The sequence below is a fragment of the Nansenia antarctica genome, assembly GCF_963989245.1.
Source record: "Nansenia antarctica genome assembly, chromosome: 4".
Taxonomy (NCBI): domain Eukaryota; kingdom Metazoa; phylum Chordata; class Actinopteri; order Argentiniformes; family Microstomatidae; genus Nansenia; species Nansenia antarctica.
The window spans coordinates 15,628,114-15,641,972 of NC_137689.1; the positions used below are offsets into that span (position 1 = coordinate 15,628,114).

Genomic DNA, 13,859 nt, shown 5'->3' on the forward strand with positions numbered 1-13,859 from the left:
AAATGACATCACATTCTTTCTTGCAGTTAGTTTTCCCCATAAAATGGTTCATTGAGATTTTTTAAACTGAATTGATTTGTTTGGGGAATCCTTTGAGCAGTGGTTTAGGTCAATGGTCTTTTTGTAATATTCAATCTGTCAATTGAAATTTAAATAATGCCACAGTTTGTCATGTTTAGTCAGTCATGTTGGTGTGTTTTCTCTAAAATGTCAGAGTGCACTAATGAGATGGATAGGCATGAGCAATGGGCTTAGAGGAATGTGACTGACCGTCAAGACCCAGGGAGTTGGCCTCCTTATAATGACAATGTTTTACTGATGCACAGGCAGGTGTGTGTGTGTGTGTGTGTGTGTGTGTGTGTGTGTGTGTGTGTGTGTGTGTGTGTGTGTGTATGTGTGTGTGTGTGTATGTGTGTGAGTGAGTGATAGGGCTTACACACCGGCAGTTCCGAACGCTGGTTCGCGTTCGCGTGCCGAAACCTCCGAACGTTGGCGCTGTCTGGCGAACGATACACTGGTATGAACGCGGGCTCGTTCGTCAGACAGCGCCAACGTTCGGAGGTTTCGGCACGCGAACGAGAACCGGCGTTCGGAACTGCCGGTGTGAAAGCCCTGTGAGTGAGTGAGTGTGTGTGTGTGTGTGTGTGTGTGTGTGTGTGTGTGTCATTTTCATCATTGATAATGGTTGGATCCTGACCTTCTATCATCTGTTGAGGTGTTTGTGTATAGGCCTCTGCCCCTCATACTGTACATATAATGACCATTCATTATTGTTGGGCTTAAGACATTTACTGTGACTTTTCCAGGCATATTTGTGTTCATTGCCACTTGCCATTGACTCTGAGGCATTTAAATAAAAGTGACAGCAAAAAAAAGCCTATATATATGTTACGGTACATGTGGGAACACGGTACATGTGGGAAAACTAGGGTTAGGGTTAGGTGCTAGGGTGCTACGGTTAGGGTTAGGGTTAGGGGTAGGGTTAGGGTTAGGGTTAGGATTAGGGTTAGGGTTAGACATGCCAGCATGTACCAAGTAGACGTAGCACCTAACCCTAATCCTAGTTTTCCCACATGTACCGTATTCCCACATGTACCGTAACATATATATATATATATATATATATATATATATATTTTAAAAAAAACTACTATTACTAGTTTTACTCTACTGATGTTAATGTTCAAACATATATGGCAATAAGGTTTTAGTGTTAATTCCAACAATTCCTATCAGATTAATTCAGAGCTGTCCAATGGAAACTGCTGTGGTCATTATGGGAATAACTTTAGCCAATTACAAGCGTGATCTCAGAGAATTCCTAATGGCCACAAACCCCAGTGTTAATAATGAAGTGGCCATCTCTGGAGCTGTCTGTCAGACGAGCCGCTCTCTAGATGTTTGAGACTGGCAGGACAGGTCTGGGTCTCTCAAGGACGATTCATTATGTGGGTCGTCACATCAACACTTGCTTTAATATCAGCACCCAGTGTAAGTAGGACACGCCGTCCCATAACAGCGTACAATCAGCCTGCTATAAATAGCCCTACCCTCCTAGCCTGAGGGAACAGCTCACACAAAGACAGGAGCCAGAACACAACCAGGATCATTTAGCACTGGAAGGGTCGAAGCCACCAGAAATATCAGGTTCTTCGGAAGAAGAGCACACTCTTCTCCCAAGAAGAACCTGATATTTTACTATTCAAGAGTTATGCTTAACACTCAATCAGTGGTTATCACTTGTCTCAATGAGGTCGTTTGGTGTCAGGCTGTGTGTTGATTTGTGGGATCTGGGAGCTTGGCCTCCCCTGCAGGCTCTTTCACCATCTTAAAGGTATCAACCTGCTCATCCCCTCAGTAAAGAATAGGCCACAGCATGAATGGATGGGCCTTGGGAGAGACCGCCCTCCCACAGGCTGCTCATCAATGATAAAGCCACACTAGGGTGTAATCTTGGCCACGGGAGTTTAGAGAGGGATAGAGAGAGAGGGGGGGGGGAGGGAGAGGGAGAGAGAAGGAGGGAGAGAGAGAGGGGGAGAGGGAGAGAGAGAGAGAAAGAGAGAGAGAAAGAGAGAGAGAAAGAGAGTGGTTGCGGAGAGAGAAGACTCATAGAGCCAGGCAGAGCCTCCCTGTGCTGTGCTATGCTGCGCTGGAGGGAGAGGGATAGGCTGGATCTTGTTCTGCAGTGAAATCAGAGCTATGTGTATGGAATCTAATCCTGCCTGTGTATTACATTGCTTTATCATACAGTATATATACAGTCATGTGAAAAAATGAGGACACCCCATGAAATATTTAGTTCTTTTTTAAGATCAATATTTGATCTTCTTTCAAACAAAAGCTGTAGATAAAGGTGATGTAATTGAATCTATGCCCTAACATCTGGTATTTCTGAAATAACCTCATTGGCTGAAATAACCTCAATTACACGTTTCCTATAACTGTCGACCAGTCTTTGTTTCAAATCACCCCACAGTATCTCAATAAGATTAAGATCTAGGCTTTGACTTGGCCATTCCCCAACACTCATTGTCCAAAAAAATCAGAAATTCTAAATTCAGGCCCGCGGTGGTGTAGCGGTCTAAGCACTGGCCACTAGTGCAAGCTGCCCACCGGGGACTGGGATCGAATCCCAGCTCGCCAGATCCGGATATGGCTGGGGCACACACGGGGAGCGGCATATTGGGCGGCCGCTCCCGAGGGCGGTATAGGAGTATTTCCGGACAAGGATCCGTCGCGCAACAGCGCCCCCGGGGTGCCGGAATAACGGTGCTGGGCTCGAGGAGCCAGTCAGCTAGTCTGCCTGGCGATCTCCTCTGGGGCTGCCGGCCACGGGGTCGTGCGGCGGATCCTACGCAATAGGCAGGGGATAATTGGATGCTAGGTTGGGTTCAATTGGCTACCAAATTGGGTGAAAAAGGGATAAAATCTGAAGAAAAAAAAAATCAGAAATTCTAAATTCATAATGGGTTCTATGAGGTGAGCAGGCCAGGCCCTGCTGCAGCAAAAAAGCCCCAACCCATAACATTTCCACCCCCATACTTCACAGATATGAGGTTGTTGTGCTCAAAATGCTTGTTTTTGTTTTTGCCAAAATGTCTTCTGTTACTATGCCTAAATAATTCAACTTTGGATTCATCGGTCCAAAGCATGTTGTTCCAGAAGTCATGGTGTTTGTCTAGAATGTTCTCTGGCAAACTTTAGTCTTGCCCTGATGTTTTTTTTTTGACAGCAAGAGTTTCTTCCTTGCACACCTAATTAATGAATTAATTGTTTTATTGCCATGCAATCAACTTGTCAGTCAATTGCTGGAATACGTTGTTGCCACAAAGTTGGAAGCATACAGTTCTCTAGAATCGCATTGTATGCTGTAGCATAACCCATGAAAACAGCCCCAGACGATTGTGTCCACATACTTTTGTCCACATAGTGTATATACTGTATATACTGTATATATATATATTGATTGATTGATTGACTGATTGATTGATTGATTTCAATGGTACTGTATGGTGTTTTTCTTTGTAGTGGTAGCAGTCATAGTACAGTAGTATTAAGCAATGCTACTATAAGTACAGTATCAGTATTCATGACCTTTTCCAGCTGAATCTTTTACCCTTTAATTTAGCAAAGAAACACAGCTGTCAAGGCGGATGGGAAAAGGGAGCATTTGAAACCTAGGGATACCAGTCAGTTCCCATTCTGCAGGAGTCAGATGACAAATGGCTCTAATACGGCAGCAACAAAGAGAAAGCTCTGACAGTGGGAATGCTTTTAAGGGGAGCCAAATTCATTGGAAGGGGTATAGATCCAACTCTGCACAGGGACGCCGCTCCAGCCTGTTTAATTAGAATAGATTCCCCCAGGAATACTTAGGCTAATGGTCCTGCAGTACAGCACAGCCTAGCTCAGCTCAGCTCAGCTCCACACAGCCATGCTAGGAGAAGGAGAAGGAGGAGGGGGAGGAGGAGGGGGAGGGGGAGGGAGATGAGGAGGGGGAGGCGGAGGAGGAGGCTATGAGGCGAAGAGACGAAGATAACTGAGTGTTCTTCCACAATGGGCAGGAGGACAGAAAGCTTCTCTCATCTGAGGCCTGGGTGATGCCTCTCTCACTGCACAGACACGCCACCATGTTCACATCAGATTCTTACCAAGGACTTGATCTGAATGTTAATGTTTTGGTTAGAGCTATGGAATGTGCAAGGATGGAACCTCAGGTTAATTAAATTAAAACATTGATATGCACTGCAGGACTGTGGTGATAAAGTGTTAAGGCTTTGGAGAGGGAGACTTAGTGATTTATGATGGTCATTCTGGTGTTTAAATCACTATGGTAGAGGTACATTGACAATATGTCCACCTGTTCTTTATATGGTCATGACATGCATGCATGCTGTCCCCCTGGCTTTGATCACAAATATTACCCATGGTAATGTAGGCCATATTTAGGATGGTAGTTCCATGTAAAGGTTTGGCAAGGACATTTGGCTATTTTATATTATATTAATAGCCAGGCATTTTGTATTATATTTAATAGCAAAGCATATCTAATATTAATAATTTGACTCCAAGTAATGTCATTGTCACTATGTGCAAAGAATTATTAAGTTTGTGCTGATTTAGTTCAAGAATGGTCAAATAGAACGGAGCTTTAATAATACTGTATACTTATAATATACAATTATTACTAGGCAAATACTTAATGGAAACATTTTACATTCTACCCTCAATCATATACATTCTATACTGATGACATCACAGCTTTGACACCTTTCATAAAACATCCCAGACAGCTCACAGCCATTTGTCCCTTCTGGGGAAGGGATCTCAAGGAAGGGGGCAACAATTGCTATGATTGATAACACTATGATTGATAACACTATGATTGATAAGGGAACTTTAAGAGGGAGGGAGTGTTTCATGAAGACGATATGTGATATGTGATGACAGCTGGTGAAACCGGGAACAAGTTGTTCTGAAAAGTGTAAATAAATATCAACATCAATGACACACTCGCTAGTCAACTAACACAGCTTGTTTTGTGAGCCTGCTAACAATGTAGTATTATAGTTAACTAGGTAGTAGTGGGGATTACTCAGCACCATTGCATTGCAATATTTTGGCTTGACTAGCGAGTGTGCCATTGATTTGTGATTTACGAGTGTGTCATTTGATCGGCTGCCGACTTGTTTCACCAGCTGCTGTGACTTATAGTCCCTCCGTGTTTGTGCTGTAGTTATCCTACCTACATCATAAGATGTGTGTGCTGTAGTTATCCTACCTACATCATAAGATGTGTGTGCTGTAGTTATCCTAAATCATAATATTCAGTCCAAATGACCGGGATGCATTCCACCTCTATCAGGCCTCCTGGCTTCTGAAGAGGAGCCAGTCCATGATGGCACCAGGGCTATCTTTTCCATTCAATTGACATCAAATATTTAGCAGCCAGTCAATGCAGTCAATACTGTAGCCAGTTTCCCTGACAGGATGCAGTTGATAGGGTCTCTAGACACTTTGACACTTCTCCTTGTCCTCCGTGCCTTGAGGGGTTTTCAGAGGGGATAATGAGGGTTCTCCCTCCTGACTGGTCGGAATGAACAAAGGGGGCCACCAAGCCTCTGACGATGCAGACATGACCCTGCAACAACAAAGACTAGATACAGATGAACTGGAACTGATATGAGGATGACCTCACTAATGTCCCCATCTGTTTTAGGTATAGGCTGAAAGTGATCATCCCAGGGGGAAGCGAAACTAGAGCATCAGGATCCTAAGAATATTTGTTACCGCACACATGCGGTTTCGCATTGAAGTCCAGCCTTTCTTTTCTGACATAGAGAACGGGCTAGGTAGGCTACAGCCTTTGCATTGTATGTATGCTGCTGTTATGTCCTCTAAACTGGAACTGTCCTCCTTTGAATGGCAATGTGTATGAGTCACTAAATGACCTCAACTTGCGCATTCACACACCCACAACCCACCCACCCACCCACACATGCACCCAAACTCAATCACCCACACACTCAACCCCCCTCCCCCCTCCCCACACATACACACACATCAAATCAAGTGAAATCAACGTGTTTTATCATACGCACAGGATACAGCTGTAAACGTACAATGATGAAGATGAAATACAAAGCAGTGAAGTGAACAAAGTAGTGAAATACAAGGATAGAAATAAGAGAAAACAGAGCAATAATAATGAAATACACAATGTACAGTCAACAGTCATTTTCACCACCCTCTGTAGAGCCTTGTGCTCATGGGCGGTGTAGGTGCCATACCAGGCGGTGATACATCCGGACAGGTTGGTGAGGATCTGAGGATCCATGCCAAATGTGACGGCACCCGACCATGTGTTCAGACTTTCATTCAGAAAAATTGTTGTTGAAAATCAATGACACACTCGCTAGTCAAGCCCAAATATTGCAATGCAATGGATTCGCTGAGTAATCCCCACTACTACCTAGTTTGTGTGGAGTAGTGGGGATTACTCACCAAATCTACTGCATTGCGATAGTTTGGCTTGACTAGCGAGTGTGTCATTGATTTTCAACAACATTGACATTTATTTGCATTTTTCAGAATAAAAGTCGGAACAATTTGATTGGTTGCCGACTTGTTCCCACTTTCACCAGCGGCTGTCATAAATGTCCTCAGCTGCCTGAGGAAGAACAGGCGCTGGCGTGCCGTCTTGATCACTGTGCCAGTGTGATGGGACCACGTCCAGTGTGATCAGGCCTACATCAGTGGTGTCATCAGCAAACTTGATGATAGAATTAGAGTTGTGTGTGGCCATGCAGTCATGGGTAAATAGGGAGTACAGGAGGGGATTGAGCACACAGCCCTGGGGGGCCACTGCATCAAGATTCAGTGCAATTGCATACAGAGGTGTTTAGACCCAGATCTGCCAGATTGGTGACGAGCTTAGAGGGAACAATGGTGTTTAATGGGGATGGGGAACAAACAAACACTCACACATACACACACACACACACACACACACACACGCACACACATACACACACACACATACGCACACACACACACATACGCACACACACACACACGCACACACACACACACACACACACACACACACACACACACACACACACACACTAATTGGATTGGATTTATCATAGGTCTCGAGCACAGTAGATCATCAAGCAAGATGAGGTTATTATTAATGCAACAAATAAAACAGTAAACATTTCAGCCAGAAATAACACTAGAAGTGTTGATTTTAAAGGTCCTCATATAAGCGAATGGTGTGTGTTTTATGGCAGGGCCTCTTCTGTGACTTTTCCAAGGAGAGTATTACCCACGGCCCCCAGGCACTGCAGCTTCATTAAGTGCTTGCTGTGTTGTCACACTTGGTCCGCCGCGGTACCCTCTCACATGGATGAATACTAGATGAAGGGCTTTTTGTTCCCTGTTCTTTATTAATTGAACTTTTGGATTATGTATGCCTTCTTGAGCATGGTGCCTGCCTGCCTACCCGCCTGCCTGCCTGCCTGCCTGCCTGCCTGCCTGCTAGCCTGCCTGCCTGCCTACCGGCCTGCCTACCCGCCTGCCTGCCTGCCTGCCTGCCTGCCTGCCTGCCTGCCTGCCTGCCTGCCTGCCTGCTAGGCTGCCTGCCTGCTAGCCTGCCTGGCTGCCTGCCTGCCTGCCTGCCAGAGTGCCTGCTAGCCTGCCTGCCTGCCTGCCTGCCTGCCTGCCTGCCTGCCAGAGTGCAGCCTAGGGACCAGCAGGTTTGCATGTGATCCACCACAGGCTTCCCACTTCCCAGCCTGTAGCTAATGGAACCTCTCAAACGGCCCTTGACATCCACTCCAGGTGTTCCTCACTCATGTCCTTCCTGGTGAGACAATAGGCAGAGGTCCTTCCTGCTACTCTACATCCTCTCAGAGGGAGGGTTTGGGCGCAGGACCTGCAGGGGGTTAGTGGTGGAGGCCGGAAAAAAATAAATGTTTAACACAATGAAATCCTTCAGCACACTGGAGGAGGATAATGGGATTCAGTGTTGTGTAGAAAAGCGCCAGGAGGATTTGACGGGGGACTTGAACGGTAACCTTGGAGGATTGAGGACACTTTCTCTCCAGAGACAATTAGGATATATTTAAGCAGGACTAACTAGATGACAGTGAAGGGTAGAGGTGTGAATAAAAGGAATGGTATCAGAGGGATCAGACAGTGTGCAGGTGGGTGCCACGAAAGATCACTGTTAAAGGATGCCCTTTAATGTGATTAAAACACTTCTGAGGTGGCCAGTCAGACACAGTCCCTTTTGTTAGACACAACCCTGCAGCCTCCAGTGACATTGAGAGAGGTGAGGGAGATATGGAAATACAATAAGCCACGCAACACAACGTCGTATTGCATGTCCTTTCTCTGATAGTCATATTTATGATCCCTAGTAGGGGTCATTTATGAAAGGTACAATAACTATACTAAAGCTACCACCAGTTTAATGAAATGCATGGGTATATCTATACATAACAATGCATGAAAAATATTCCAAAATAATAACTCTTCCTGTCAGTGCCAGACGCACAGAGCATCCTTGTCGAAACTGTGGGGGAGGCAGGCTAAAAAGGCTGAAAACACAAACGGAAAACAACCTCTCCACCCCCTCAGTATCTCCATGCAACCACCTCCATGTTCTGAGTTGGAATGAGAGATACACAAACCTACCTCAGAGATACACTAACCTACCTCAAACATACACAAACCTACCTCAGAGATACACTAACCTACCTCAGAGATACACTAACCTACCTCAGAGATACACAAACCTACCTCAGAGATACACTAACCTACCTCAGAGATACACTAACCTACCTCAAACATACACAAACCTACCTCAGAGATACACTAACCTACCTCAGAGATACACTAACCTACCTCAGAGATACACTAACCTACCTCAGAGATACACAAACCTACCTCAGAGATACACTAACCTACCTCAGAGATACACTAACCTACCTCAAACATACACAAACCTATGTCTGATGTACAGTATACTAACCTATGTCAGAGTAACCTTGTGCCTTAATGAGTAAGCCTGGTCATTAGATTAAACACAACAGTGTCTTCCACGCCTGCCTGCTTGTCTACATTTACTGGGAAATATGTTTGGTCCTAATTAAGTCTCTAATGTAGCCTTGTACCAATGGCATAGGGCACTTTTCATTTGAGCAGGCAGCTGCGTTATGAAAGGGACATTTCTCTGCAGGCCTTGAGTCCTGACCTTATTTTACACGCTGACGTTAATACAAAGGAACAAGTATTGTCATCACAGCACAAAGTCTCACCGCCACACTCACACACACACACACACACACACACACACACACGCACACACACACACACACACACTCACACATACACACACACACACACACACATACACACACACTCACACATACACACACACATACACACACACTCACACATACCCTCATACTCACACATACCCTAACTCTGTTTGAAAGTTGAAAGACACACACAGACACACAGACACACAGACACACAGACACACACACACACACACACACACACACACACACACTCACACATACCCTCATACTCCCACATAACCTAATTCTGTTTGAAAGTTGAAAGACGCACACACACACACAAACAGGCATGCATGCTTGCACGCACACAAACACACACGTACACACACACACACACACACACACACACATATCCTAACTGTGTTTGAAAGTTGAAAGACACACACACACACACACACAAACACACACACAAACACACACGCATGCACGACCAACCACCCACTCACACCAGACATTATTCAAGAGGAAAATTATGTAAGAAAACCAATTCTTCTGTGTTACATTAAATTGAAAGGTGACAATTAAGTCTATGCAGTTTCTGCTGCTCAACAAATAGAACAAATGGGTGGGTTGCATTGTATTAGCTCATTAGTGCAAAGAGAGTTCATCTAGAAATGCTGCTCTACTGTATAATCTCCTCAAAACAACTCAATACTGTACATCTAGATGCATCCTGATGGTGGTTAACATACAGTACTGCATGTCTTATCACACCGTACCTTTTCTTCCTGTGACATGTCCCTCCTTGCAGGTGGTGGCCCTAGGGAAGAACAGCCGAGGCTACCACTACATCCTGGCCAATCTGGTGAGTACATTAGGTGCAAATTAGAATTACCCCCATATATTGTAGTGATGATTTCAACAAAGGCAATTCAGGTGCTCCTATTCCCACTGCTGGGACAGACTGCCACAGTGTGATGTTTACATCCACTTTTGTATCTCTGGTCTCAGGGCGCTAGCAACATGAGCCTGGACAAAGTCATCTCTGGAGGAGCCAACATAACAGGATTCCAGATCATCAACCCGGAGAATCCCATCGTCCAGCAGTTCCTCCAGCGCTGGGAACGCTTGGATGAGAGGGAATTCCCTGAGGCCAAAAACACTCCACTGAAGGTAGCTATGGCACAGCTGTCAATATTGTACAAAAATATGCTCCTCACACCATGACAGATCCTTTCCCCTTCCCATCTCTCCCTCTCCCTATCGACAGTAGACATCTGTGTCTAACAGCATCAAAGACAGATTAGTTTCACTCACACAAAACATAAATTGTTATTACTCTTGACAAAAGGAACTATTAATCCCTTTTGTTCCTAAAAGCTTTTGTCACATACTTTTGTCATTCAACCAACAATACTAAAACGCCTGTTTGTCATCGCTCTTCACTCAGACGAGAAGCATGTTTTCTGTACAATACCACGCAGCTTTGATATACCAAGCAACAGCAAGCTGCAAATGACTGCTGTATAAAATAAACCTTGAGGCAGAGTTTACCATCTTAGTCTCCCTACATCTACACCAGACTACCGTGTAAGTCCCAACTATCTCACACTCTTTCAGATCATGTGATTGCCATGCTGAATACAACATCCAGTGTGTTAGGGTTAGGGTGTGGGTTAGGGTTAGGCTGTGGGTTAGGGTGTGGGTTAGGGTTAGGGTGTGTTGTGGTACAGTGGTATCACTGATGGATCAATGACTGGCCCTGTTTCAGTACACGTCGGCGTTGACCCATGATGCCATCCTGGTGATTGCGGAGGCCTTCCGGTACCTGCGGCGGCAGAGAGTGGATGTGTCCCGGAGGGGGAGTGCTGGTGACTGCCTGGCCAATCCAGCTGTGCCCTGGAGCCAAGGAATTGACATAGAGAGAGCACTCAAAATGGTAGGAGGGGTTTTGACGGACTACCCCTGTAATAACCATGTCTGTACAATACACATCCTTACTTATCTTGTGACATAATTGAATACTGTATTCTTGGTTTGGTTAATTCTATCTCTCTCCAAAAAAGCAAACCCAGCAGAGTGGTTTTGTATGGAAGTTGTTACGGTTCCTTGTGTCACTGCATGGCAGGTCCAAGTACAAGGTATGACAGGGAATATCCAGTTTGACTCGTTCGGTCGCAGATCCAACTACACCATCGATGTGTATGAGATGAAAGCAGAAGGGGGCAGAAAGGTAAGTGAGAAGCACAGTGGTTCAACAGATAGATTATGATACATTTAACTGGAGACATTTCTCTCCTAGGGTTCAAGAGGACCCTGAACAGTCAAGCAACTCTGTGGAAGCATTTTATTGTCATATTAGTGCGTTTTCCCCCATAACTCAGCTGATATGTAAAGCTAACTCGGTTTACAACAAATGTGATCACACATTTATTTGATTCCATTATATATATTTTCTGTCCAAGTAATCTCCCTCCATGTGTTGCATTATATGTGCCAGTAATTTTCAACCTGCTGTGTTCTGTACAGAGCTGAAAGCTTTATTGGATAGCCAACAGTATAACAGCTTTCACCTGTACCAGCTCCTGCTGTACTCATTTAGCTCCAGACACTGGGGGCTGACCTGGCCCTGCCTGTTCCCTCTTTGTGCTCAGTTGTATCTGGGCCAGAGGAGGTAGGAGAGCGGACATACCATGGCTGTCAAGAGTGATATATCGGCCAATACCCCCCAACAAATTCCCCCCCCACTACCCCCACACATGTACACGTGCATGCACACTCACACACGCAGGCACACACACACACACGCACATACACACACGTGAGCGCGCAATGGCCTGCGACACGGTGCTGCCACCATGGTAGCCCACAGACACTGAACTCTGACGTGAAGTGGCCCTATACTATCTACATAGCTCAGATCACCTAGCCCAGTGTAGCACAGTGACCTGCAGGTCCACACACACTGTGAGACAATCTGGCATGCTGTAGAAGTGAGCTGAACAAGACAGGAAAAGACACAACACAACACATATAGAACACATAGAATTCAACAGCTGACATTTCTGAAATCTCAGTGGTTAAATCAGTAAGTCAGTAAATCAGCAAATCAGTAAGGTTAAGTCAGGTAGGCCCATACAGAAACAGACCAACATGTTTAGTCTCAACAGTTCTGCATGCATGCACAATGTTTATACAAGCGCAGAAGCCCTTATTGCATTGAAACTGCTCAAGGCCAGATAAGCCATATTTAGTCCTTCTTTGCTGATAATATAGCCATCACGTGAGCCTTTCATGAGCAGTCCTCCTGGTTATGTAAAGATACAGTGACTTTGCGGCTGTAATTAGAGAGAGAGAGCTACAGTGCTGAGAGGAAAGAGAGAGTTTTTACCATGCTGTATCTGTGGTAGAGGTTGGAGCGGGATCTCCACATACCACATAGTAGTACGGGATCTTTATCTCCCATATCATCAGGCACACACCAAGCCCTCTAGGCCAAGACAGCCTCATGCTAGAGCCTGCCACTGTATGGTGAGGCTCTACTCACAAAAGTCTTTTCATGCCTCTTTATTGTAATAACCATGATGTTTGTGTGTTTCAGATCGGGTACTGGAATGAATACGAGAAATTTGTATATATTATGGATCAGCAGGTCACCAACGCTTCTGACTCTTCTGTGGAAAACCGAACGATTGTGGTCACTACTATCATGGTACACTTTTCAAGCAGATTTTAAATGTTCCACCTTAAGAATTCTGCCACTCAAGGTCAAGGTGTCCATTGTTACATTCTGTCCTGGGAGGGTAGAACTATTTTCTTTTGAGTTGCTTTCCATCCACTCACTACATGTTGAAACAGTCGATTCACAAAGAGTGTTTCAACTGTATCCGTGTGGGTGACAAAGCATTTTGATTTTCCATTACGGTGGCCTGTTGTAGCAGTGACATCACAATAACGGCTTTGGTAATGATAAATAATCGAGCCTAGACTTCATCTAATACACATTCAGTGCATACGTAAGTAAAAACCTGTTTCTTACTCATTAAGTAAAAGGTCAGCGGCATCAGGGATAGATAAAATCACTAACTCATGATCAATTGTTTCTCACTGGGGACATACAGTAACATAAATACCATTTGAGGAGGACATAAACAACCTAAAGCTCTAAGCTTTGGTTTTTATCACCTTGTTCAAATCTATTTTGTATGTCCACTACGAGTTCTGTACTGAAGTATAACCTCTGAGGCTTCCTTTAGTAGCTACTATTCCCATTCACCCCCTGTAGAGATGTTCAGTGTCAGTGTCAGGGTTCAGAGACGCTAGGGCCATGGTCAGGGTTAGACGTAACACAGAAGAGATTTGCTACTCAAGGAGGGAGGTAACTAGAAATCAGTTTGTTAGCTAGCAAACATTGGTCATGTTTAAATGTAAAATAAGGTACGCCTTATCTTACATTTAAAATGATGGCCTTCTTTCTGACTCTGCCTATTATGTTCTCATCTTAGGCAAATTCAGAATATGAAAGTCAAACATTCTCATCTAGATGTT

The 13,859-nt window shown here is 44.7% G+C and overlaps 1 protein-coding gene across 2 annotated transcripts in view; it reads left to right on the forward strand.

Annotated features, from left to right (window-relative positions):
* gria3a (glutamate receptor, ionotropic, AMPA 3a) overlaps positions 1-13,859 on the forward strand; it is a gene marked incomplete at both ends in the record, with an annotated part of 68,576 nt that overhangs the window by 30,807 nt on the left and 23,910 nt on the right. For both annotated transcript variants that reach the window (XM_080528909.1, XM_080528910.1), the window contains 5 exons: positions 10,123-10,176; positions 10,323-10,484; positions 11,083-11,250; positions 11,440-11,544; positions 12,913-13,023. In XM_080528909.1, the coding sequence (XP_080385035.1) occupies positions 10,123-10,176; positions 10,323-10,484; positions 11,083-11,250; positions 11,440-11,544; positions 12,913-13,023 (600 nt within the window). The remainder of the gene's footprint in view (positions 1-10,122; positions 10,177-10,322; positions 10,485-11,082; positions 11,251-11,439; positions 11,545-12,912; positions 13,024-13,859) is intronic.